We start from the raw sequence: 27,549 nt of genomic DNA on the forward strand, positions 1-27,549 counted from the left end.
GCTGGAGCAGACAGCTCATCCAGCCACACAGGAAAAAACCACATTGAGCATCAACCCCATCACTGCTCATTTTTGGGGATCAGACCCCAGGTTTTTGGGTGTGGACAGAACCCCACGCGCTCACAGCATGGGGCAGAACATTACCCAAGCAAAGAGGGGCTTAAAAATGAAAACAGAGGGTTTGTTTCACTCGGAACCTCAGAAAAAATTCATCAGGAGAGTCAAAATTCACCAGCGCACACCTTGTCAAGCTGGTTCTCGCTTTCATTTTCAGCTTTGAGAAGGATTTCCACAATGCTCCCTGTCTGATAAGGCAAAAGTCTGTGGTTTAAATTTATCATCAACCAAACTGCAGCTCTAAATATGCTCCCAATTAAGAAGGTAACTCAACAGCCTGCCTCATCAACACGTGCATTGGCTCTCACAAATCCACGCCTGACATTTAAGCTCCTGCTCTGCTTCTGTTGTGGAGGGAAGCTAAAAGAAGTCATAAAATATCTAGAAAAGGCCCCAAACTCCTGGTGCTGTGTTTCTCCACAGGAATCCTGCAGGAGCTCAGCACAGACTCCAGGTACAGCTCATCCCTACAACCACAAAATCCTGCCCAAGGCCACGCTCAGCAGGAAAACCCTGAGAGCTGAGACACCTCAGAGAAACTCTGTGCTGGGGCTGCACAGAGGGGAGTGCTGGGATGGCAGCCGAGAGCAAAAAGTCAAATTATCAGGAAAAAAAGAAGTCAAACCCCACCAGGGGGAATGTTCAGGCCACACTGTGTCCTCTCCTCTAAATAATTCCCATGGAGGTGAAACACCCAGACCCCCCAAAACCCCCCAGCACCATCATGAAAATCACTGCTGAAGAGGTTTATATTCAAAGTTCCTCTCCTCCAGCTTCAGGCAAACCCTAAAGTCTTTCTTTAAATGTTAGCAAGAGGCAAACAGTTCATGTAACACCAATTCAGCATCACAAATCAGTAAAAACTCCAGGTTTTATCCAGATGAAAGGTCCCCACACACGACAGAACTCGTAGGAACAGCACCAGTCACGCCCCCAACACCAGAATTATAAATGCTCACAGATATTTTGGGTTTTTCCCCCCGTTTTCAGCCATCCACGTGTAAAAACTTACATTAAACTCCTCCCTGAAGAGCTTCCCCTCGTCGGCCGAGCGTATCCGGATCTCCTCCTCCAGGTTTTCCACGGGGATGGGGAAATACTTCTTGGGGCCCGAGGGGGACCTGCTGAGCAGCATGACCCGCTGCTGCTCTGTCAGCACAAGGGCAGCAGGTGTTAAAGGCATGGCCAGAGCCAGACATCCCCAGCTACAAATTAATCTTGGCGCTGCAAGAGGCCAAAGCAAACTGCTGCCATGGCACTCTGAGGTGCTGAAGGTGATTTAAAGGAAATTAAAACACCAAATCGTAGGCCAGGTGGTTGCTGTGAGGACATAATGGTATCAAGAAGAACCACTACTGGTGAAGTTAATGATTTCTCTATTTACACTGGATTTAAAAGTGACCAAGTTTTATTCAGAAAAGGAGAAGGTTCTTCCTGCTGACAGAGCAAGGACAGCTTTTGGCACCTATCACCAAAGAGCTGCTGCCAGATTATTTCATTTAGAGGGAAAATAATGATAAGAATAAAAAAAAACGTAATTTATCTTTAACTTGGCAGCCAACAGAAGCTGTGCCCCAAGAGGAGCTGCTGCCCTGTGCACAGGAACACCCCAGCAGGAAGCTGATGGATATTTTTAGGGTTTTGACTTTTCCTCTGACTGCCACCTTCTTCAGCTCACTCATCATTCCACAATGGCCAAGTGGGGCTGACCCAAACCACAGAGAGATTATCTTATCTTTATCATTTTTCTCTGGGTTGTGATTAAAACAACTTGCCCAGCCCACCCAGGTTTGAGCTGGGCCCCACAGAGGAGCCAGCCCGGGGCTCCCCACGGGCAGAAACAAACCCAGCACGGCTCAAAGCAGTGGGAATTTTTATTTCAGTGTGTTTTATTTCAGTGCCTCTGGCTTCAAACTGCCCCATCTCAACCTCCTGCTTCACGTTCAGAAACCACCCAGTGTATTCACAAAGTGTTGAGGATTTTTTTTCCCCATTTTAAGAAGAAATACTGCAGTTCCTTCTCTAAATACAAGGATCACAGTGTCACAAACGTGGATCTCTGCTGGCATTCCCAGTAAAACATCTCCAAAGAGCCCAGGGAAGTTTTACACAGAAACATTTTCTGCATCACAAAGTGAAACCTGTTTCAAACCAGCAACTGAAAGTTAAGATTTTCTGTAGACTGCTGGAGTGTGGATTTCTAAATATGGACCTCTAGTCCAAGGCCAGCTTGGATGGGACAACCGAGTGCTGGAAGATGTCCCTGCACTGGCACGAGGGTTGGAACTGGGTGAATTTAAGGCCCCTTCCAACTCAAACCATTTCTGATTGTATTTTTTCAGACTATTTTCTCTTTAATAACAACCCTGCCCGCTTGTAGTAGAAATAAAAGCAAACATTGATTAATTCTGAATTAAAGACAAATAAAAATGAGAGTCTGAAACCCAATTTCCCCGTACCTTGCTCTTCCAAGATCCCATTTGGCATCTTCTTGTCTCCGGAGGTGACCACAGCTTTCCTGTGCCTCCTGAACCTGGAACAGAGGCACCACATCAACCTGGCCATGCTGGCAAGGGGAAAGCAGCATTTTCCCCCCCACCCCAGCCCCCAGATTTTTTACAGACCACGTAATTCTGGAGAAGCTCTTTCTGTTCATGCTGGCAGGGAGAGCAGGGCGGGCACGGCCCCGTCTGTGCCGAGGCTCTGCCTTCCCTTCTGGCCCTCTTCCTTCCGTGGGAGGGCACCAAGGATGGGGCTGAGCCCACCAACACCCACCTGAAAAAATACCCCACCAGCACCACGAAAATGATCACCACCAGCACCAGGATCAGCAGGGAGGTCAGCAGCTCCTTGTGTAAGGTGTTCTCCTCGGTGGAGTCTGGGGATGGAACAAGAAATGCGGGATATGAGACGTGGATTGCCTCATGCGGCACAAGACCTGTGCTGAAGGCACCAAAAAATTCTGTCCAGTTATCTGCCTCTACTTATTAAAAGCTTCACAATACTTGACACAGGCAAAGCTCAAATTGTAAGTTTTTTTATTTTTAATTATTAAAATTTTTTTCTCCCTCGTCAAAAGCACAACCAAACCACTGCTGCTGAGAAAAAATCAAAGATATTTTTCAGTTTCCCTGCAATCAGAGAAAGCTGAACAGCTCTAAGGTACCGAGCTGAATTTGAAACCCATTAAAAGGTTTGCTGCAGTGCCCTTATGCACATCAGCTGCTTCTCTCATATAGATACAGAAAATGCCACCTTTCACAGAGATTTTATTCACTGAAATTCTATATAAATATAAGAACAAGCAGGAATAATGACATTTTTCTCAGAATGGGGATTAAAGAACATCTTTGTTATATCTGGTACAAACTCTGAGTCTCACCCTTCTGTTCACAGTGTTTTATGGAAGTGTCTCTTTACCTTTCACTTTCATTATGCTTCTCTAACCTTTTAGTTCTACTGAATAATTCAATACAGAACAGATCAAAATCATTAAAAACCCAACATGTTTTACTTAAGGAAGCCAAACTCCCAGCCTGAACCTTCAGCAGGCAAAACACAACCCTACAACCACTCTTCCAAAATTAAGGCAATTTCTGTTGCTGCTGGCATTTTGGATTCTTTTTTAAACTACATCTACACACTTCAAGGAGTTTTTTTACCATTCCTACAGTGGTCTTTGAGAGCTGACAGACAGAAGGGCTGGATGGGATATTGGGAGGGAATTCTTGGCTGTGAGGGTGGGGAGGGTGGGATGGAATTCCCAGAGCAGCTGTGGCTGCCCCTGGATCCCTGGCAGTGCCCAAGGCCAGGTTGGACACTGGGGCTGGGAGCACCTGGGACAGTGGGAGGTGTCCCTGCCATGAGATGATTTTTAAGTTCCTTTCCATCCCAAACAATTCTGGGATTCAAAAAAAAAAAAAAAAAAATATTTAGGAGTAGGTAACACCTGCAATAATCCAGAAAGGATTCATGTGGATCAAACAAATACCCAGAACTGATGGCTACAAAACCATCTGAGTCTTGGGAGCAGCTGGAAACCCTCTGGGTGCTCCACAGGGTGTGAGGGCATGGGAAACAATTCCTGGAGAGGCACAGGTGAGCTCGGGACACACAGGGAAAAAGGGCTCATAAATCAGCAGCATAATGCAAAGGGAAGGCAATAAAAGGCACGAGGGATGACTTTTAGGTGGTGAATAAAGATAAAAGTGACAGGCACGACAAAACTGCAGTCAGGAGCCGTGGCTTGGCAGGGGTTCAGGAAATCACTCCTGGAAGGAGTGGCTGCATGAGGATGAATAACCACCCAACACTTGCTGTGGGCTGTTTTGCAACTCTCTCTGGAAGCCAAGGAAACAAACTCAAAAAAAAAAAAAAAAAAAATCCCTGGATTTGTCCCTCACAGACAAAATGCAGCCACTTCCATGAGTTTAGAGATGTCAGAATGCTCCAGGATCTGGGGGGTTGTGTTGGTTCTCTTTAGCCCTGTGACAAGACTCATGACATGAGAGGGCAAACATCAACTTAGCATCACGAGGGAATTAAAATTTCCGTCAAACAATTACACAATAAAAAAAAAAAAAAAAAAAAAAAAAAAAATCACCCCCTCTTCCTTTCACAGAACTGCAGCACCATTTTTGGGGTGTCTGTGGAGAACTGATTCCCAGGCAAACACTGAAAGCTCAATCCAAGCCAGGAAAAGAGAAGTTGAACCTTCTGCCAAAATGCCCCCATTTCTTCAGTCAAGGACAGAGCCCCCCCACCACGACTGATTTCATTCTCTGCCCCAAAACCTCACCTCTCCTCCTACCATTTCACAAGGAAATTGGGTCAAAATCCACAAAAAGTCCTTTTTTCCTTACACCTGGGCACATCTGTTCCCAAATCCTTGCTGCTGCTCCCCAGTGGCTTCATCCCTGCAGAGCCTGTGAGTAAGGCACAGTGTGGCTTCATTTCTTACCTCTATTTTCTTTAGTATCAGTACATTTATAAATATAGCCCAAAAATTGCATGAGAAAGTTAAAACTGAGGCCATTGCAGACTCAGAGGCTGAAACATCTCTGGCCAACATAACTGTCTCCAAACCAAGGGGGATTTCAAGGGGAACAATGGCCTGAAATAACTTTTTAATCACTGCTGCTTCAAAAATTGATGACTGAAACACTGCAGTGAATGGATGCAGGAGAGACAAATCCTCCAAAGCAGGGAAACTTTCCCACTGCTCCCACTCCAGGAGCTGTGGCCCAAAACCACCAGGATTTCTGTTCACAGCCAGCCAGAGATCATCCGAAGGGCATTTTTTCAGAGGTAGGATGAAAAAGTGACTTGACTATTCCCCTAAATACTATCACCAGTTATCTCCAGGAGGATGCTGACAGCACCTGGTGTGTCCTGGGCACCCCCAAGGATGACTCAGGGCTCTCCCTGCCCAAATTCCTGGTGCTGGAAGTGCAGCACCATTTCCTCCAGGGCTGGGATGTTCCCACTCGTGTCAAACACAAAGGCACCCCCAAGGAAATAGGGAATTGACAAAAGTGTGCACACACCAGGGATATTCCATCCCCACTCCCTCCCAAACTTTGAACTTCTCCATCTTTGGATCAGCTCCTTTGCATTTTTGGGTAAATTGCATGATTAAAAGTGTGTGATTAAAACTGTGTGATTAAAAGACTTTTTCCTCCTCTACAAAAGCAAGCTGGCAGGGCAAAGTTTTCCCTAAACCTGAAATTATTCTGGTGAGTGACACAAAACAAAATCTTCTTTATCTGAGCAGAGGAGAAATCCCACAAGAACCAACTCTATTTCTGCAAAGGTCTGATCTTCTTTTCAAAACCCAGAGATATCACAAACAAATGTCCATCAGAGAATATGACAAAACTCACACTAAACCCTCTCAGGATATTTTTGGAAGAGAAAACCCCGACCCTGCCATGGCTGCAGAAGGGCAGCAGCTGATAACCAGAGATTTGTTTGGTACGTGTGAAGCACAAACCCAGATCAGAAGAAAATATGAAGTAAAGGGAAGGTAAAGGAAAAAAGACAGGTAGGGGAGGGACACCAGCACCCACAGCCAGCAGGAAATGATGCTTCAGGTTTGGCTTTTCTATTTTTCACATTCTGTGCTGCTTTAGTGTGAGGGTCTGGCCTTCATCTCAGGGGATGCTGAGCTCTCTGCACAGAGCAGGGAGACAAAACAATTCCTGCTCCAGCTGGGCACCAAGGACAAATGATCCAAACCTCAGCCCAGGAGCACAAACAACGTGGGCTGGAGAGAGAAAAACAAGCAGGATGGGAGTGCCTGGGCTAAAGCTGGGATGGGACAATGAACTGCAAGGTGCAAATGGAGCAGAGCTGATCCCAGTGAGAGCCCCCGGGAGCGCTCGTGCATTTTGGGACCATTTTGGTTCCTCTTGGCTGCAGCCCTGGCTGGGCTCTGGTGCTGCCCAAGGTGGATCCATGAGGAGATCCTTTGAATAAATCCCTGCTTTATTCTGTGACTCTGCCCAGCCTCTGCTCTAGGGCAGCCTCACAAGGCATCAGTGCCAGGAGGCAAGCATGGTAAATGTGAGTTCAACATCTCAGAGCTGAATCCCCCCGGGCAAAGCCAGCACAGCCCACCTGGCACTGCAGCCACACGATCTGAGCCTGGCCTGGAGGGACCTTCAAATGTCACCCAGTCCAACCCTGATCTGAAACCTGCTGTTTCTGAAGTTCTCCTTTCCAAACTAATTCTTGGAATTGAGTGTCTGCAGAGAATCCCTCTGGCATTTAAATACCAAATAAAATGAGCCAGATTCCTTCTCCATAACGCAGTTTTCTGATGCTGCCTCATTTTCTCCATGAAACCACCACCACCATGAGTCTCACAGGGAAGTCCCACCTCTGGGTCCTCCTGGGCATTACAGAGTCACAGACTGGTTTGGGCTGAAGGGACCTTAAAAATCACCCAGTGCCACCCCTGCCATGTCAGGGACACCTCCCACTGTCCCAGGTGCTCCAGCCCCAGTGTCCAACCTGGCCTTGGGCACTGCCAGGGATCCAGGGGCAGCCACAGCTGCTCTGGGAATTCCATCCCAGCCCCTCCCCACCCTGCCAGGGAACAATTCCTAATTCCCAGTATCCCATCCAGCCCTGCCCTCTGGCAGTGGGAGCCATTCCCTGTGTCCTGTCCCTCCCTGCCTTGTCCCCAGTCCCTCCCCAGCTCTCCTCGAGCCCCTTCAGTCCCTGCAAGGCCACACTGAGCTCACCCCAAAACTTCTCCTCTCCAGCCTGAGCAATCCCAGCTCTGCCAGCCTTTCCTCCATCCCACACTGAACATTTTGGTGCCTCCTCTGGATTCATTCCCACAGCTCCAGGTCCTCCCCATGCTGGGGACCCCAGGGCTGGACACGTGGACACCCACGTCCTGGGTGGGGTCTGTCCAGAGTGCAGAGCCACAAAATCTTATTTTCCCATTCCCACTGACTTGTTGGAAGTTGAAACCAGCACTAAACAGGAGCCCCAAAGCTGCCCCATTTTCCTGCCTTTTAACCTGCAGCTCCTTTGATAAATTCATTCCCTCTGAAGGTTCAGAACATCAGCGATGGAAAGGAATTGTGAGGATTCAAAGGAACCCTCATGGAGTAAATACCAGTGGAATGTAAACATTTGGAAAAGGTATTTAAAGGTTTACAACTGCAGCTCCCAGGCTGCTTGCACATTTCAACAACTCCACAAGTAAAAACACAAGAGGAAGTAAAACAATCCAGACTATGATTAATCCTGGGGAACTTACAAATATTTGAATTACCAGGAGTTACGGGATGGTCACGGACAACATCATGAATAAACAGTCTGTAACAAGGATCTGGGAGCATTAAGGTATCTCTACTGGAAATATACATTTATTTATGCAAATCCTAATAAATATTAGCTTGGAAGTCAGAACTAGATGCTCCCTTCCAAGCCAAACCATTCTGTGGTTTGATGGTTTGTATTTATTTCATGCAGTTGAATACCTGGAGTAAATATCAGGGCAAATTTCCAGTAAATGGCAGTGCAATAAAGCCCAGAATATTCTCATTTTCTGAAAGGGAAATTTCAAGGTAGCAATTTCATGGCTGCAGTTTCAGGGTGTTCTTGTAGGAGGTAAAATGGCAGCAGTGCTAAAAATCGACCCATCCAGACAAGGTAACCGTGTTTTAAATAAGAATAAAGCTGACATTGTAATGCAGCAAATCTTTGGAAAAAATCAAGGCAGCTCAATTAACGACATGAAATCATTTATACCTATTCCTTTCAGAATCAAAAGTATCTTTTGGGATCACTCATCAAATTAGCATGCAAAAGGAAAGCTGATTTTTTTTAGGCTCTTCCAGTTCTTTCCATAGTCTGTTAAATGGAGTTTTCTTTATGCTTCAATCAAAAATCTTTATTTTTGTATTGTAAAATGCCATGTTAGTTCAATGGCTATCAAATTTATTAGCTAATCCAATTATCTTGGTACTCTTTCTGCAGCAATGTAATTTTCAGGGTGCACCTAACTTGTCTGTCTGACAAAACTCTTCCTCACTGCAAAGCCAGGAAGGCTTTGATATTTAGGAAAAACAGTTTAGTCACACCAATAATTTCTGAATCATATCACTGAAATTAAGATTTAATTAAAACAGGGATGATCTTATCCACATTATCAGACTTAAATTTAACACAATTTGGAATTAAGCTCTGAAGATGAACAAGACTGATGGCAAAACGCCCTTTGTACACATTATTAAAATTCTGGGAAGTGCTAAAAACAGCAAGTGACTTCCCCTTCTCAATTCCCATATTCTGACATATTCAGCCCAGTATTAGTAACTTGTTTTTCTACAGCTGCAGGTGCCAGACGAGAAGCGGGGACCAAAAACTACTTGACAATACTTCAGCCTGATTAATTAGCAAATTCACACTCGGCTAAAGCCTCACTTCCATGAATAATTTGGCTCTTTTGGAAGCACTGAGCACAGGCACACTCAGCCTGTCAGTGCTGCTGGTGGAGCCCCTTGCCCCCCATCCTCCACCGCCCCTGCCGAGCTCTGCAGTGCCCAGCAGGAGCTGCACCCACCCTGCAGTCAGAGTCTGGAGATGGCAAATGCTCCCACCCGAATTAGCAGCAAATCCCAGACAGGTTTGGGATGGAAAGAACCTCAGAATTATCCTGTTCCACCCCTGCCATGGCAGGGACACCTCCCACTGTCCCAGGCTGCTCCAAGTCCTGTCCAGCCTGGCCTTGGGCACTGCCAGGGATGCAGGGGCAGCCACAGCTGCTCTGGGCACCCTGTGCCAGGGCCTTACACCCTCATTTTCTCCCCAATATCCCACCTAAATCTCCCTTACTTCCATTTAAATTACTACAGCCAAGAACCAAAACAAGCCAAGGGGCCACGAGCCAAGCCTGGCACTTGATTCCTCTCCTTTCCCAGGGGTGTAAAGTTCACAGATAGATTAAAAGCAAATAAAGCAACAAATCAGCCTTCTGTGAAACACTGGGTGTCAACAACAGTGACCTGAACAGCCATCAAAACATCACATTGCTCACATGGGACATCAGCAGCCTCATCTCCCAGGTGTGGGCTGGAAGGGGCCTCGAAGATTATCCCACCCCAGCCCTGCCATGGCAGGGACACCTTGCACCGGCCCAGGATGGTCCAAGCCCTGTCCAACCTGGCCTTGGGCACTTCCTCAAACCCCCCAAATTCCCTTGAACAAGCCTCTCCCCAGGACTGTCACATGTCAGGATGTGGTTGTGGGGAGGGTTTGAGGAGGAAGAAATTCTGCAAACAGAAACGAGGATGAACATGAGGTGCTGTGGTGGCCCAGAGTGATGCCTCAGGTTTGGCTTTTCTATTTTTCAGATTCTCTGCTGCTTTAGTGTGAGGGTCTGAGCTTCATCTCAGGGGATGGTGAGCTCTGTGCACAGAGCAGGGAGACAAAACAATTCCTGCTCCAGCTGGGCACCAAGGACAAATGATCCAAATCTCAGCCCAGGAGCACAAACAGCGTGGGCTGGAGAGAGAAAAACAAGCAGGATGGGAGTGCCTGGGCTAAAGCTGGAATGGGACAATGAACTGCAAGGTGCAAATGGAGCAGAGCTGATCCCAGTGAGAGCCCCCGGGAGCGCTCGTGCATTTTGGGACCATTTTGGTTCCTCTTGGCTGCAGCCCTGGCTGGGCTCTGGTGCTGCCCAAGGTGGATCCATGAGGAGATCCTTTGAATAAATCCCTGCTTTATTCTGTGACTCTGCCCAGCCTCTGCTCCAGGGCAGCCTGCACAAGGCATCAAGAGAGGAGGAGATCGCTCCCAGCTCCTGGAACAACAACTCTCCTGTTTCTCACCTGGCAGGACCTTCCACAGGACACCTCACACCCTCCTCCAGTCTTTGCATGAAAACACAGAACTCGTGTCAAGGCTCCTCACAGTGTTTCAATCTATCCATCCTGCCGTCTCATGAAAATTTATTTCCTCTTATCTGTGCCCACGTCCCCTCAGACCCCCGTGGCAGCTCCTGGGCCCTGCAGCTCCTCCACCTCTGCCCCGTTTTTCCCTTCCATGGCAAAGAGAAAGTGAAACCCCAACACCACCCACGTGCAGACCAACCCAGAGGGCTCCTGGCACCATCAGAACTGTGTCAGCGGGGTCAAAGTCCTGCCAAAACACCCTGGGCTGTGCCAGCAGGGAAACCCCTGGAGGTCCATGCCCATCCAGCCCCAGAGGTCACTCCTTACTGGTTGTTGTGGTTGTTTTGGGCAGCTCAGTTCCATTGGGTGGCAGAGCTCGTGCAAAAATGAAACTAACACAGAGCAGCAGGAGCGAGCAGGAATGTTCCATCCTGGACCTGGAAGGAAGCAAAGCAGAAGATAAATTTTCAGGTCAAAGTGATATCATGTGGTTTTTTTTTTTTTTTCCCGTCGTGGCAGAAGGAAGCTAAAAGTAAAGGCAATGTTTGCTTGAAGTTTAAATTTATTTCAACCCTGTTTTATGCTCTCCCATCACCTCAGCACTGGATGTTCAGTTTTAATGCAGAAAGAAAAAGAAAGTACAACTTGTGCACACCAAAAATTCATTAAGGAGATTTTAAATCCAGCAACAGAATGGCAACACTTAACCACGATTCACAGACAACACCAGAAATCAGGGCAAAAATGCTCCCTCCTTAAAAAAAAGCCATCTGAGGACATTGAGGAAACAATCCTGGGAGTCATTCCCAGAGATAAGAGCAAAATTCATAATAAAGAGGAAAAGTTTTTTACCACCAAGCAGCCCAGTAACAGCAGAAAGTCCCGAGTCCCTTTAACACACACTTTCAGAGTCTCCTTATCCCACTTGACTCCTCAGCCACTGTGAGGGGCTCCATGGATGAATTCCTTGGGGGAATGTTTGCCACAGCTGATTCTGCTTTCTAAACACAGAATTTCAGTGCTGGTGAGACCAGGAATTAATTCCCAGTGTGAAGAAAATTGGAGGAAAAGCGTGATGAGAACACGCAGCTTCTTAATTCAGGGAAACTCATAGATGTAGACAAATGAACAGGTCCAGAAATACTCCAGTCTCTAAATAGAGGTGGCAAATGAATGTTGTTATTAATTTGTTGTGATTTATCCAATCACTAATGAACAGATTAATTAGGAGAGGCTCCCATCTCAGCCATTAGCCAGTCCTGCTTGATTTAGAAACAATTTCACACAACCTTTGCTTTGTGGAAGGATTTATCCAGATGGTGGCTCTGCAGCCACTGCTAAAATTCTGTCCCTGGAAATGCTGCTCACCAGAGCTCCCCGTTTCAGGGCAATACACTGAATTTAACAGCACAATTTCCACGGGGTATTACACAGTCCTGCCTAACAACACACTAAAAAACCCAGGAATTTGGCAGTCATTAGAATGACCATTAGAAAATCCTGCCTTTCCGTGTAAAGTGGGATAATCCACCAGAAATAATCCCTGGATAAACTCAAGTATAGAAAAATCTCCCGTGACAACAACTTTCACACCACCTTTGCACTGCTCTCACAGCTGTCACTCAGAAGTGAAATATTCCCAGTCATTCCCAGCCTCTCCAAAGCCTGGTCCTACACCCAGGAGTAAATTCAAACTCGGCACACAGCTGCTATTCCTTGGATACACACTTGGGAAGCTCAGTGGTTTTCTTCTCTAATACAATGAGTGAAAAAAGAATAATAAAAAGTATTATTAACATCAAACTTTATATTCATGGTTTTTTTCCCCCCAGTACAGCTTCCTACTAATTTACTCCCTCACTTCCTTCTATTACTATTTCTAATTTAAGCAGCCTAAATGTCTTACAATCTAATCCCATTCTTGGGGTTTTATAATCCCATTCTTTGCCAATCCCATTCTTGGGATTAGACAGTAAATTGTGTTTAACACCTCGCTGCAAACTGTGCCTGCATCATTCTGAGCATTACATAAATGTCCCAAATTAACTATTTATAATTATATTATATTTATAATTAGAAACCTCGGGGCACGTGGCAGCACTTAATGGAACTGAAGGGAAGGGAAAGGAAGGAGGATTTGGAAATGTGGAATAAAGCCAGAATAAAAGTGGAGTTAACGGGGAAGAGGTGCTGAATGCTGGGATGCTTTCCACCCTCAGCAAAGGCTGCTGAAATCCACTGGAATTTCGGGTAATCAATCCCGGCAGGGGCTGATTTTCCAACGCAGCACTGAGTTCACTTTCTTGTCCTTAAAATACATACAGCTCCTTAAAAAAAAAAAAAAACAAAACCCAAAATAATTGAAGTTGCTGGAAAGTTTCCAGGAGAGCAGAAAGCGAAAGGAACATCAGTGCTTCTCTCCAAATCCCTGTCAGGAGGGTTTTCCAGGTGCCAATTCCCTGCCAGACCCCTGGAATCTGTTCTCTGGGATATGATTAAAAAAAAAAAAAAATATTCTCTGGGATGTGATAAAGTGCGGCTGGAACACGCTGTGGTGTCCCTCAATTGATCAGAAATAAACACAGCCACGAAGATTATGCAAACCCTGACATTTTGGTTTTGGCCAAAGCCCTTTGCATTTCCAGCTCCTGAAGAGAGGAGGAGGAAAACTCCAGGGGACTCCAGGAGCTGCAGCTGAGGTGGATGCAAAGGACCAAGCAGAAAATCTTGGAATTAAGCTTGGAAAAGACCTTTAAGATCATCAAATCCAACCATTCCCAGCACTGCCAAGGCCACCACTGACCCGTGTCCCCAAGTGCCACACACACATGGATTTTAAATCCCTCCAGGGATGGGGACTCCAAACTGCCCTGGGCAGCTGTGCCAGGGCTGGACAATGCTCTCCATGAAGGGATTTTCCCCAATTTCCAAACTAAACCTGCCCTGGCACAGCTTGAGGCTGTTTCCCCTCATCCTGTCCCTTCTCTTCCCACTGGGGTGGATGGGGAGGTGCCCAAGCTGCAATCCCACAGAAACACTGTGAGTTTTATTCTGTATCTACATTTATGGCCTTCACGTACAGGCCTGCAACAACATCATTTTATGAACAAAAAAAAAAAAAAAAAAAAAAAAAAACACCAAAAAAAAAAACCAAGAAAAGAAACCACACAAAAAAAAACAAAACAAACAACAACAAAAAAACCCTACCAAAACCAAAAAAAATCCAACCCACTGCTTCAGGCACAGCAGCATTTCCCACATTTTCCTTACTCACAAAGGCACAAAGTCATGATACAGCCTGGTAAAACAAGAAGGAAAAAATAGCAACAACTCTCCTAAGAGCACAGGGAGGGAGAAAAGCACAGCTGAGCAAGGAAGGACAACCACATGCTACAAAAGAAGCCTCTGGATGATTAAAGTGGAAAGGAAAAGATCCAGGGAGAGACAAATTGTTATTATTACACAGGTCTGCTGTAGGGCAACTCCTGCCCCTCCTGGAAAAAGAAATAGGAGCTGCCTTTAAAACAACAAAAAAAATGAATTTATCGCCTGATATCCTACTGCATTCGGCCTTTATTCCCTGGATGTGCGTGGGTCAGCCTCTGCTCCCAGGGAAATAGCAAGGGGACAGGAGGACTGGCCTCCAGCTGTGCCAGGGCAGGCTCAGGTTGGACATCAGGAGGGATTTTGTCACAGAAAGGGTGCTCAGGCACTGGCAGGGGCTGCCCAGGAGCGCCCATCCCTGGGGGTGTTCAAGGAATTCCTGGGGGTGGCACTCCGAGCTCTGGGCTGGGGACAAGGTGGGGACCAGGCACAGCTTGGTCTGGATGGTTCTGGAAGTTTCTTCCAACCCCAATGATTCCATGATTCTATTCTGGATGGCTCAGGCACTTGAGGTTTAACCCCATGGAATGACTTTTCCTGTTCTTCATTACCACTCCGGGACACCTTCCACCATCCCAGGCTGCTCCCAGCCCCATCCAGCCTGGCCTTGGACACTCCCAGGGATGGGGCAGCCACAGCTTCCCTGTCCAAGGAGTCAGAGCAGCTGGAATGCAGATGCAATGGCACAGGGGTCAGCTGGGGGGTCAGGCCAGCCTGGGACCCCCCTGGCCAGCTCCTCCCGGGATCGCCGCGGCCGCTCCTCGCGCAGCCCAAGGAGGCGTCGTGAGGACAGCCCAGCTCCCCAAAACGTGAATAAATGGAGTTGTTTCCAGGGATTAATGGATTACCACACATGGCTAATTTCTATTTTGGCCGCAGAACTGAATCCTCATCTGACCTGACAGCTCAAGAGTAAAACCTGGGCTTTGAGAAAATAGGCCAACAAAACCTCCGTCGTGTCACGTGGCCCTGCCGCAGATCTGGAGTCCTGCTCCTTTTCCCAAGGATGCACCAGGTGCTTCAGAGCAGGTTAAATTGATACTCATCCCTCACAACCTCCTAAAGCAGGAAAAAAATCAGCCAAACAGCCCAGGTAACACAGAGGACAGTGGAGAGACTGGTGGGATTTGTGTTTTCCTCCCCAAGCTCAGGTCCTGCCCCAGCCTCTCAGTGCTACAAAAGTCACATTTACAAGGCTAAAGCACCATGAATTCAGAAAACAGAATTAAAAATGAGAGACACAAAAGCCTTGTCACTGTAGGCTGACAAAGCCATAGGCCACACCAAGAGCAAGTGCCAACCCCAAAAAATGTGGTAGTTTAATTTTAAAAGCCAACAAAAACACCAAAAAGGGAATGAGGAGACAACAGTCACCCTCTCTCTTTGCTCTTCCTGCTTTCCACCCATAAACCCCATCACCCTGCTGGTCCCTGTAAAGACTCCCAGAGCAGCTGTGGCTGCCCCTGGATCCCTGGCAGTGCCCAAGGCCAGGCTGGACACTGGGGCTGGGAGCACCTGGGACAATGGGAGATGTCCCTGCCCAGGGATGGAAGGTTGGGCTTTAAGGTCCCTTCCAAGCCAGACCATTCTGTGATTCCATGATAAGAATCTCAAGCCCCAGTGCCTGTTTTTCCAGCTGCCCAGGGGTTCCCCTACCTGGAGCAGGTGAGCTGGCACAGCAGCTCCTTCTTGGCTGGAATCCCAGGCACCTGGAGCTGCTCCCACTTCCAGTTGGGCTGATTGCAGCTGTTTTCTTTTTCCTGAAGCTCTGGCTTCAAAAAAGTCAGGGACTGTGTCTGCTGACCCATCCCAGGCAGAGCCAGGTTACAGTTTAACTGGAATTGCTCTCCCATGACCTCACTTGTGATTAGGGCTTTATTTCCCCATTATGTCATCAGGGCAAGCAATCAATGCTGCAGCATTCCCAAAATTCCCTTCAATTACATGTTTACAAAATAACCGGGGAGAGAAGCGCTCCTCCCTTTTCCAGAGGAACAGGGGGAAGTCAGGAATTCGCATCAAGATGGAACCATGGAACCCCAGAAGGGTTTGGGTTGGAAGGGACCTTACAGCCCACCCCAGCCCTGCCATGGGCAGGACACCTTCCACCATCCCAGGGTGCTCCAAGCCCCGTCCAGCTGGAGTGAAACCATTCCTCACGTTTCCAAGGAAAATGAGCAAACGGCTCCGGGAGGTGCCAGGTCCCACAGACCCCTCTGACCACAGCCAGGCCCTCCATCCCCATCCCACCTTGGCCTGTGGAGCAGCAGGACCTCGGATTCCTGCCCTCAGCTCACCAGGGACACCCCACCCTCCACGGGCCATCAGCTGGAACCAGCTTTCCAGAATTCCTCCTCTTGGGGTAACCATTCCCTAACAATCTGTTATTGGAGTTGGACGTTAAGCCCTAAATCCAATTTCCAGAAGTTTGATCAAGTCCCATGTTTTGACATTTCTTTAACATTCAGGAGCTTTAAAAAACTCAAATCGAGTTGTCATTTTTTAAATTTTTGAATCCTTGTAGTTCTTCCTCGAGACCCAGGATATCCTAAAATCCAGAGGAAAAAAAAAAGGGAATGGAGCCTGTGGAGATGTTTTGCACGTGTTCAGTGCAGCCCAGCAAGAAACTCAAGAAGGGACCTCTCCACTTGGGAAACATTCCTCAAAATTCAACCATGTGATAAATTAGAAAACACTGTGGGATGAACATTAAATTCCACCATAAACCCCATAATTTTTTAATGGGACTGTTTACAGCACACTCAACGTTGGGGTGATTGTACAAATAAAAACCAGGCAAGCTTTGTTTCCAACCCCTTCAGAAACAACAAGGGAATTTAAGGGACAAATACATAATTTTATAATGATCTATAATTTAATAAAACTGCCCACAAAATTATATCTGACTGTAAAAATTCCTCATGTATTCTATACAAATACCCTCGGTAAAGATCATTTCAAAGAGATGGCAATAATTAGATTAAAAAATTACAAATCAGAATAATCATTTACACGTAAGAGACCTAGCGAGGCAAAGCACCAATTAACTGGATAAAATCAATTTCCATTTGGAATAATCAAGCTTGATAGACTGCCTTGCTTATTTAGTCACTTTGTGTCTAATTCAGGTGGACAAATTATTATATTTGCTTTGATTTCCATGGAAGAGAAGGTCAGCAGATGTAGCAAATCCATTATTTGTTCTAAAAAATGATATTTAAAGAGAAACACCCAAATGCAGACAAGAATTACCACTTTTATAATATTAATTTTTAAATTCTACCCAGTTCAGCTATTTCTGTGTGCCTCTCCCAACAGCCTGAGTCTCCAAACCCAGCCCATCATGGAGAACACGAGTTCCAATCCATTTCAATTAACAAGGCTGGGATCTCCTGGGAATATAAATCACGGGATGTCAGCAGCAGATTAAGCACTGCATTAACAGGGCTGCTGCAGCCAGGATTAACTGACACTGCTGCTGACATGCCACCCTTACAAAGTGACTTTGCCACTTGAAAAGCGGCGGGGGGAATTTTTCAATCAATGGGATTTCTACAAACGCACCCAGGAGAGGATGGGCTGGGCCAGAGGAATGGGTTGGAGCTTCAAAGCTTCCCACTCCAACCCCAATTACTCCACGGTCACCAGGAGGCAGCAGCACTGAGTGTTTTCTTTTATTTCCTTTGCTCACCAGGATTACTCAAAGCAGCTGTGTTGATATTCTGTGACATAAACCGCATTAAAACCAGGAGCATAATGAACTCTGAGGCCTTAATTTGGGAAAAAATATACATTGCCTGCTCATGTGTTGCACATCTGGCTTATCTGCAACCCCACAGATCTGGAAACGAAGGGACAAGAAAAAAGGAGAGATTTCTTTTCCATGCCTGAGTGGCTCTGAATGAAGCAATGCAAAGGCTGTGGTATCTAAAACTACCCAGGTCAGGCTTGGAATAGGCAGCTGTCAGATGAAAAACTCCATCAGAGAATCAAGGAAACTTTTAGGTTGGAAAAGCTCTCTGAGACAGAGTCCAGCTGTTCCCCAACACTGCCAAGGCCACCACTGCCCCACGTCCCCAAGTGCCACATCCACATGGATTTTACATCCCTCCAGGGATGGGGACTCCAAACTTCCCTGGGCAGCTGGGCCAGGCCTGGACAAACCTTTCCATTAAGGAATTTTCCCAAATATCCACCCTGAGCCCAGCCTGAGGCCGTTCCCTCTCCTCCTGTCCCTGTTCCCTGGAGCAGAGCCCGACCCCCCGGCTGTCCCCTCCTGGCAGGAGCTGTGCAGAGCCACAAGGTCCCCCCTGATCCCCCTTTTCTCCAGGCTGAGCCCCTTCCCAGATCCCTCAGGAGTTCTCCAGTCCCTTCCCAGCTCCCTCAGCCCCTTCCCAGCCCCGTTCCCTTCCCTGGATGTGCTCAATGTCCTTCTTGTCACAAAGGGCCCCAACTGCCCCCAGAACTCCAGGCTGGCCTCCCCAGTGTCCAGCACAGGGCGACCACGTTAGGAAAAGTGCACACAAAAAAAATGGAAGGAACTACTTCAGAAAGAGAGAGAGAGAGATGAGAAGTATTTTCAAATTCAAAGCTGTTTTCACGCTGCAATAAAAGGGGTCAGGATGACTAATGCATTCTCTCACAGAGGTACATTTACCCTCAAACACTTTTTGAAGAATTCTTTAGCCAGATTTTGCACTTTCCTGACCAGCTTTTGCAGGAAACATCCTGCAAAACTCAGCAAGTGCCTTTCTGAAGTGACCATACATTTCCAAACTCAACACAGTGAGAACACTATTTCACTATTTCCTACCTAATGTATAGAAAATGGTTTAAATATTCCCCAAAATCTCAACAAATTTCCAGTAGTTCCATCTGTTGTAAAAAAAACAACCCTAAACACAAAAAAGTAGGTTGAAGTCCTCTTACCATATGTTTTTTAAAGTTTAATTTGTGTTGTGTCATGAACGGAGGCTTTAATCATTAAAGGAGATAAAATAACTCCTACCTAAAGTGAAGTTGTAAAGTCCCATGATTTCAGCATAATTAATTAATAGAGTAATGTTTTATTTAGGTGCTTACACAAGTGCAAGAGGATTAATTCTAAATAAAACCAATAGAGCTGTGAAATGCTCATTTGGAAAAGGTCCTTGACAGGTCCCCAAGGCCAATCCCTCACCACAGGCTGGACCCATCCCCTTCCTGGTGATCTGGTCTGAACTGCTCCTCCAAATCTCCAGTTCTTCAGCATCCCTGGCACGGGCTGGCCTCTGCCCCCTCGCACATCATCTCCTGCCCCTCACAACCTCCCAAAGGCAGGGATGGCTCCAGCCTGTTCCCAGAGCAGAGCTTCAGAGGCCAGCCCAGCTGGAAAACACCCAACTCCATCTGAAAGCCAGTTTGTCCTTCCTTTGTCACAGCCCAGGTCCCATCCCTGCAGCCACGTCACCACACGGCTCTGGCAGCCTGGGCTGCCCATTCCCTGCTCCCCCAGGAGCCTTTCCATCACCCTGTGCTGCTGAGGAGAGCAGATCCAGCATTTTTCCATCTGTTCCTCCACCCACCTTCAGCATTCACAGCAGCAGGAACGTTCCCCTTGGGGACACAGAGACCCAAGCACGCTCGGCCACCTCGGGAAGGTGCAGCTGCACAGCAGCACAACACCACCAGCTCCACACAGCCAGAAGTCTTTTCAGAAACCACAAAATTCACGAGAAGCTGATTCTTCTCTTTTCAGTGCCAGAGAGGATTTCCTTGGTGTCTTTACTGCAGTGCCCAGTTGTGCCTCAGCAGCAAGCCACAGCTCTGAGGGGACAGCTCCTCGCTGCAGTGACAACCTTGCTCTGAAGGAAAAGTGCTGGATCTGCTCTCCTCAGGGGCACAGGGTGATGGAAAGGCTCCTGGGGGAGCAGGGAATGGGCAGCCAAGGCTGCCAGAGCCGTGTGGTGACGTGGCTGCAGGGATGGGACCTGGGCTGTGACAAAGGAAGGACAAACTGGCTTTCAGATGGAGTTGGGTGTTTTCCAGCTGGGCTGGCCTCTGAAGCTCTGCTCTGGGAACAGGCTGGAGCCTTTGGGAGGTTGTGAGGGGCAGGAGATGATGTGAGAGGGGGCAGAGGCCAGCCCGTGCCAATCCCTGAAGAACTGGAGATTTGGATGAGCAGTTCAGACCAAATCCCACTGCACAACAGCCTCAGCCAGAGCAGAACAGCCACAAACTGGGAAGCAGGAGAGCAAATCCCAGAGCTGGATGTCACCATCCCTCCACCAGGTCCCCTCCCAGTGTCCCACCCCCCTAACCTCACCTTGCCCCCCATCCACGCTCGGTGTCACACGCCAGCTGCCAGCAGGTGACTCCACACGCAGGTGCCTTTCTCAGCCAGCTGCTCCCATGCCAAACAAAAGCTCCTTCAGGAGTATTCCTGCAGCTAAAGAACGTTTCTTCAGCTCCAGGAAGAGCTGAATTAGCTGTCTGCAGTATTTAAATCCCCACATTTCCGCAGGTTCGTGTAATCAATCCCCTGAGGTGAATCTCTGTTGTATGACATTTTTGCAGGAAGAACTGACTCTTTTCAGTTTGTGTTTTTTTTTTTTTTTTTTTTTTTTTACTTCTCCCCTGCAGTTGGGCTTGGACTTATTCCCCTTTTTTCAGGCCATTTCACCATTTCCTCATCGCTGGCATTCAGGGCTTTGGTTCTGCAATGCAGGGCTGAGTGCCTGCAATTAAGAACTTGCTCTCAATTAACAAAACGACTTGGGGAGAGCCAGTGGCACCTGCCGTACCTGCTGCTGATGGGTGAAGGAGTTAACAGAGGGTTTCATTAGTGCTATCAGCAGCCAGCCACGCAGTTTTATATATAGAAAAGCTTATCATGAGCGAGGAGCCAGCCCGCCCCGGCCCCCCTTCCCCAGCAGCGTTTGAGGAACATCTGACTAAGCCCAGCTTTTGGAGCCTACAAAGAGGAGCCAATCTACTCAAAGAGGAGCCAATCTACTCAAAGAGAGCGTGGGAGAAAAGGCCTGGGCTGATTTTGGGCAGAGGAGATTTAGGAATTGCCTGGGCTCTCGCTGGTAACCCTGGCTCGCTCCGGCAATCCCGAATCACTGGGAATTCCAGATCAGAGGCAAAAGCCTAAAAGGCACTTGAAAGTTTCCAGACAGAGGCTCAGCACAGACAAAATGACATCGAGCTAACGAGTTGCAGCGTGAAAGGGGTGACTCTGCGGGGCTGCTGACAGGGACAGCGGTGGCACAGCAGGATGCCAGCGCCGAGTCCGCAGGAAGCCCCAGGCTCTGGCCACTGTCCTTGTCCCCACACTAAAGGAAATGGTCGTGACTCCGGGGCTGCTGGTGGCACCTGTGACACCTCACCACAGCTGCCACCTCCACGCCCCCGCCGCTGTCACCGTCCCCAGGGCACCTCACACAGCCCTGGTTAAGGGAGGATCAAAGCGTGAGAGACTGAGCTAAGATGAAGGCACTGAGGGATTTTATGTGGAAAATGAAGGAAAAACCATTGGATTATTTTCTAAGCACTTGTTGTCCACTGTCAGGTCTATGCCACAGCCATTTCCCACCCCTGTTCCACATCCAGTTGTGTCTCTTGCTGTGTACTCACTGTCCATCCTTTGTGGTCTCATTTCAGTTAAGAAAGGGCTCTGCAGCAAGGCTCTACTTTGAATTATTTACTATTTCTCCTGCAAGCTCAGCAAAGAACCGAGGCCATTAACACAGACACGGAGAAGGAAAAGAGACTCATCAGACTAACCAGGACACTAATCAAATAATTCAACATTGGCCAGCAACAAAGCTCCAGGATTTGCTTAAAAAAATGTTAGAGGAACAAACATTTCAGATAAAAACCACTTTGTCTGGTTTTAACATCTCATTAATATCTTTTATAATACCAAACAGCTACCCATACCCCAAATTAATGGCATTTTACTCAACTGGGATGGGGAACCTTTCAAACCAAAGCAAAATCTTGCAGTTCCATTTTCCCAAGTTTCCAGCACCCCCCTGTCCCAACAGGCCTGCTGAAGTCACAAATTAGGGTCACCTTTCCCCGTGCGCTGTCAGCAAATCAATCTGGGCTGCTTTTCAAGCAGGGCTCACACATAAATTAGGCAGCCTGCCATTGATTCACATGAGAAACCCTTGAGCACTGGAGTGAAACACCAATAAAATCTTACAATTAACTTGAGAAGTTGCCTTTGGTTCCGTCCCAGCGGCCCTTCTGCTCCTCAGCTGCACAAAACATGTCCTCACACAGATGCTCCTTTGTAATGGCTCTGGATGAATGTTCAAAATTGCTCCTTGAACACAAAAACTAATTGCAGCCAAGGGGAAATACTCACAGAAGAGTTTTATGCTGCATCATGGCCAGACTGAACGCTTGCGTTTCAGCTGCAGTTTCATTTTGGAGGAGAGAAGGGCAGGAAGGGAAAAAGCAAAAGCAGAAGCGTGCCTTGCCTGACTCTGTAGAGTCAGAAAAGGAGAACACACAACTGGATGTGTGAAAATTCACTGCAACACGTCAGGAGGAGCAACACAGGAAGGAAGGAGGGCAGCAGGGCTGTGGCTTAAAGGTTTTCAGCACAGCAGGTTGGAACCCTCACAGGTGTATCCAAAGTCTAGCACAGCTCTGCACTGCAGAAATCCAAGTCCAGACAATGAGAGGAGTGCTCGGGTTGAATGAAGGATTTAAGTGTGCATGGGGAGCTAAACACATGCAGAGGCACCAGCTCACTCCTGACTTCCTGAGCTCCTCCACGCCAGGTCTCTGCAGAGCCAGAACCCCACAGCCCCTCCAGGCAGGACCCAGCACCAGGGACACCCTTCAGGGGTGACACCTGCGAAGGAAGTTCAGCAGCAGAGCCTTGGGCACATCTTTCAGAGTCAAATCCGTTGCTTGGCCAAATTTAAAGACAGAAGGATCTTTTCAGTGCTCAAGATGGAAATGGAGACTGACAATATGAAATTTAACAGCAAAGGTTTTCCTTGGCTGGTCAGCTCGCTGGTGGGATGGCTCAGGAATTCCAGTCCCACCACAGAGCTGCTGAGATCTGCTGCTTCAGGGAACCCAGCCATCCCCCTCTCCTCCTCCCTGCGTCCTTCATGGAGTTAACATATGTGTCCCTTGAGCTGCAAAAGTTCTTGCTTTTAAGCCTTCAGCTGCTTCCCAAGTAGAGTGACACAGATTTTTAGCTGTATAACCAGAGAAGCGGTGACGGCTCCGCTGTTCCCAGGCTTCTCATTCCTCTCCTCACCTCTGCAGCGGCTCAGACTCTCCTCCAGCAGCTTCCCTGGCCATGGAGCTGCCAAGACTGAAAGGAAAAAGCTTTGGATGATGAGGAGGTACTGAGGGCCTGGCACAGGTTGCCCAGAGAGGCTTTGGCTGTGCCCATCCCTGAAGTGCCCAAGGCTGGGTCGGACAGGATTGGAACAGGATCATCATTTTGATGATCTCAAAGCTCTTCCCAGGTTAAATGATTCTGTGAGTCCATGTCCCTGCTCATTAGAGGGCTGGATTAGGTGGCCTTTAAGGGTCCCTTCCAGCCCAAACTGTTCCAGGTTTCTGTGGATCCTGCTGCTCCCAGCACACAGGGATCAGCTGCTCTAGAGCACAAAGGGTTTGCTAGCACAGGCTTTGCACATTCTCATTCCTTTTGTCTCCTACACCAACACACCCACACATCACCCTGCAAACGAGGGGGAGGAGCAAGGAGAACTCACTTTTCCCTGAAATCTGAACCAGTTTAATGATCAAACTCACAGGCACGGCCCAACCCATGGCTGAGCCAGCAAAACTGGGGTGCCAAAACAGGGATGGGCAAGGGACAGCAGAGCAGCAGCAGTGACAACAGGGCACGACCCTCCCTGGGGTCTGGAGTGCCACATCTCTGCTTCCAGGGATGTCCTTTCACTGCCTCCTTGTGGGTCTGGGCAGCTCTGTCAGATGCCATCTTACTGCTGTCAGACACACAGACAGACAGACAGGATCTCCTCTTCCAGCTGAAGGGATGCCTTACAGACCTCATTCCTTAAGGCCTCCACCCCAGGTTTTCCCATTTCTTTAAGCTCAGAGTATTTTCCACAGCCATGCTCAATCTTTTTCTCAGCTCCTGTCATGACCTGGCCCATGTGGCCCACCCACATCCCGAGCTGGCAGCCAGGCAGGAGTGACTGTCACCAAACACTCCCCCAGAGCATCCCAGGAAAATCCCCCTCTCTGGAGGTGTTTGGATACAGCTCCCTCACCCTGAGCCAGCTGCATCCACACACTGACAAAAAACATGAACCAGAATCTTTCCAAACATGATAAAAGTCACTTTGGGGATTATTTTTAAAGCCAAACAAACAGTTCTTGATGTTCAGACTAAGCCACTGATCTCGTGAGGTGAGCACAGGACCCTGCTCACTCTGTACATCCCAGGGGCTCTCAGGAAGCACCAGCTTCAAACCAGCACACGCTGCAGTTTACAGCAGGAAAAAATCCACAGCTTTTGTAGCCTTTTCCCCCTGCAGCTTCCACTTAGGAAGTGTCTATTTATTTATGTGTATTTCTGTAGATGTACAACCCTCTCTCCAGTTTTTTATAAAGCAACACTAAAACTCCAACACACAAAAGCTACCCCAGAACATTTATCCTCCACAAAGTCCCCTGAGAGCAGCAGCAGTCGCATCACAAAGGTTCCTCACATCGCAGCCACGAGCTCCTGGTGCAAACCTGACTTTTCCAAGCCCTCCCCACTGACCAGCAGGGAAATTAAACGAGCACAAAACAATTACAAAGCTAACGAAGCAAATGCTGCCAGATGTTGAACTGCCACCCCAGATAATTCCAGAGAACACCTGTTCCCTGCCCGGGGCTGTATCCCAACAGCAGCATGTGCAAACATGAGCGGGGATTCAGGGGAACATCTGTTTTTCCATGAGCTGCTGGCTGAGCATTCATCAGAAGGCTGATATTCCAATTATTTCTTTGGAATGGCTGCTCTGGGCACAGACAGCAGCTCCCTGCTCCTGCAGCACCAGGAACTGAAGCAACAGCCTGGCCCGTGGTACAGATTTAGCACCTGCCACCAGTGCTTGCTACTCCTCTTTTCCTCTGACATTCCCAAAGTTAGCAGATATATATTTACTCCCCAGAACTAAACTTATGGCATCAACAGCACCAGCTTTAATTCTAAATCTGGCTCTGGGACATGAAATGCATCTGATTTGCTCATCCATTATTAAGTCCCAGGCATGTTAATAAGGCATTTATCTCCAAAAAAAGATCATTACCCATGCGGATTTCTAGGGATAGTCGAGTTCTTTACAGCCTGGAGTCTCAGGGCATAAATAGAAACTGCATTTACTATTAAAATTAAACCAGCAAGCCTGGGAGTTATTAGAAAAGTAAAAGGCAAGCCTGCAGCGTGGTTGTGCAGGCAGCTCTGGGAGCCTGCATCAAATCCTAGGGATGCAGGCACTGCAACCTGCCAGAGAAACTGCAGGAATGCTGAGTCCCTGCATCCCTGCAACTCCCCTGCATCCCTGCAATTCTCCCCATCCCAGCTTCACAAACAGTGCTGAAAGCATGAACCTGAGCCCTTGGTCTGCAGTGAGAAAATCAAATCCCCCCCCTGAATAAACCATCTGCAACTTTTCATGCATAACATGGGGTTAGGGTTTCCTGGCAGGGGAGAGATTTTTTTTTTGTTGCTCAAATCTGGAAAAGAATTCCTATCATAAAAGAGGAACAGCATCAACAACAAAACCCCAAGAGGAAAATGCTGACACATGCTGGAAAAGCCACTGGAGAGAAAAATTACTTTAGTGACAATGTTTCTGCAGCAGCTGGGGGAGAATAAATGCAGCAAGAACTGCCACCCCCTCTGTAATTTAGATTTTGAGGGTATTCACCACACCTCTAGGGGACTGCATTAAATCTTCCATCATTTCAGCTCTGACTACTCTTGGGCTGGGAAAAGTCACAAAACCCCAATAAAACAGTGTCAGTCTGTGCTGAGCTTTTGGAGCACCTTTTAAAGTCTGAAGACTTCTCAAACGTTTGGCTTGCCGTGGATTTGGAGAAATGGAAATATATTGAAAGAGAAAACCAAGTTACTGTCATCATTTTGGAGATGAATCCTACCTGAGACATGTGGTAGTGGGAAACCAAACAGCCAGAAATCAGCTGGAAAATGAAGAAGTAAGGGGCAGGGCTGGAAGGCACAGCTTAAATGTTGGAATCTCCATTTAGAACACCTGCATTCCATTCAAAATTCATTGTGGTGGCCATATTTTCCAGCTTAAATGTTGGAATCTCCACTTAGAACACCTGCATTCCATTCAAAATTAATTGTGGTGGCCATATTCTCCAACTTAAATGTTGGAATCTCCACTTAAAACACCTGCACTCCATTCAAAATTAATTGTGGTGGCCATATTCTCCAACTTAAATGTTGGAATCTCCACTTAGAACACCTGCACTCCATTCACTCTTTAGCATAAGCTGCATGATATAAACAACAAGCTTTAAATACAGTTTTATATTCAGCTCAGAAAAATCAATAAAGCATTTCTCAAGTTTTAGTTGGTGCCGCTTCTGGTAAAATTAAGCTTAAAAATGAAAATTTAAAAATGTTGCTTGGTATCACCTGCAAATCACACGACAGCAGAACAGCACTTCAGATAAATGGTTCTGACACCAAAGACAGAGCTGGGCTAAAATCTACCCAAAAAGATAACGATCCCTGATGGCTGCACTGATAACAGGCAGCACAAAGCACTGACTGCTCCACCACCAGAGATGTCCTTCCCCTGTGCCCACCTCACCTCCCATCCATCACCAGCAGCATCTCACTTTTACAGCCCTAAGAAGTGACAGATTCACGTCCATTCCTCGAAGCAATGACATTCACAGTGCAAAGGCTCCTGGGGAGTTTGAAAAAAATGATTTGTCAGCCCTTCAGATCCCAGCTGGAACTGGGGGCTCATCCCACAGTTCCCACCAAAGCCAAATCAGGTTTGCACTTGGGGGAATGGTTTCCCACTGCCAGAGGGCAGGGCTGGATGGGAAATTGGGAATTAGGAATTGTTCCCTCGGGGGGTGTTAGACCCTGGCACAGGGTGCCCAGAGCAGCTGTGGCTGCCCCTGGATCCCTGGAGCAGCCTGGGACAGTGGGAGGTGTCCCTGCCATGGCAGGGGTGGCACTGGATGGCATTTTAAGCTCCTTTCAACCCAAACCATCCTGGGATTTGATCATTTTCTGAGGCGAAATCCAAAGCCTGAGCATCTCTCATGCTCTGTCCCCTGCCCCACTTTGTGTGCACATCCCTGGATTACGCCTCAGCCTGAAGATGCCCTGATCAAACAGGAAGAATTCATGTAGGGAATAAAAAAAAGATCAAACTCCCCAATAAAAGAACACACACACCCCCAAGAAGCCATTAACCACCTCCCTTCTTCTTTGTTTGGGACCACGTAACTAATCCAGATAGAAATCCAATAAACTATAGCAGCAGCACGTCCAAAATACACAATGAAAGTTTGAGAAATGTGGCAAAACCCATCAATATAAGATTTTAAAAACAAACAAAACCTGGAAAAAAATTAACTCTCCAGTTGTTCCTCTTGCCCCATT

General features: G+C 47.5%; 1 protein-coding gene across 2 annotated transcripts in view; it reads right to left on the reverse strand.

The window, feature by feature from the left end:
• PTPRE (protein tyrosine phosphatase receptor type E) overlaps nucleotides 1–27,549 on the reverse strand; it is a 95,058-nt gene that overhangs the window by 22,157 nt on the left and 45,352 nt on the right. For both annotated transcript variants that reach the window (XM_053983758.1, XM_053983759.1), the window contains exons 2-5: nucleotides 10,860–10,969; nucleotides 2,893–2,995; nucleotides 2,577–2,650; nucleotides 1,130–1,266 (exon numbers count right to left, since the gene is read on the reverse strand). In XM_053983758.1, the coding sequence (XP_053839733.1) occupies nucleotides 1,130–1,266; nucleotides 2,577–2,650; nucleotides 2,893–2,995; nucleotides 10,860–10,962 (417 nt within the window). In that variant the 5' untranslated portion in view covers nucleotides 10,963–10,969. The remainder of the gene's footprint in view (nucleotides 1–1,129; nucleotides 1,267–2,576; nucleotides 2,651–2,892; nucleotides 2,996–10,859; nucleotides 10,970–27,549) is intronic.

The sequence above is a fragment of the Vidua macroura genome, chromosome 8, assembly GCF_024509145.1.
Source record: "Vidua macroura isolate BioBank_ID:100142 chromosome 8, ASM2450914v1, whole genome shotgun sequence".
Taxonomy (NCBI): domain Eukaryota; kingdom Metazoa; phylum Chordata; class Aves; order Passeriformes; family Viduidae; genus Vidua; species Vidua macroura.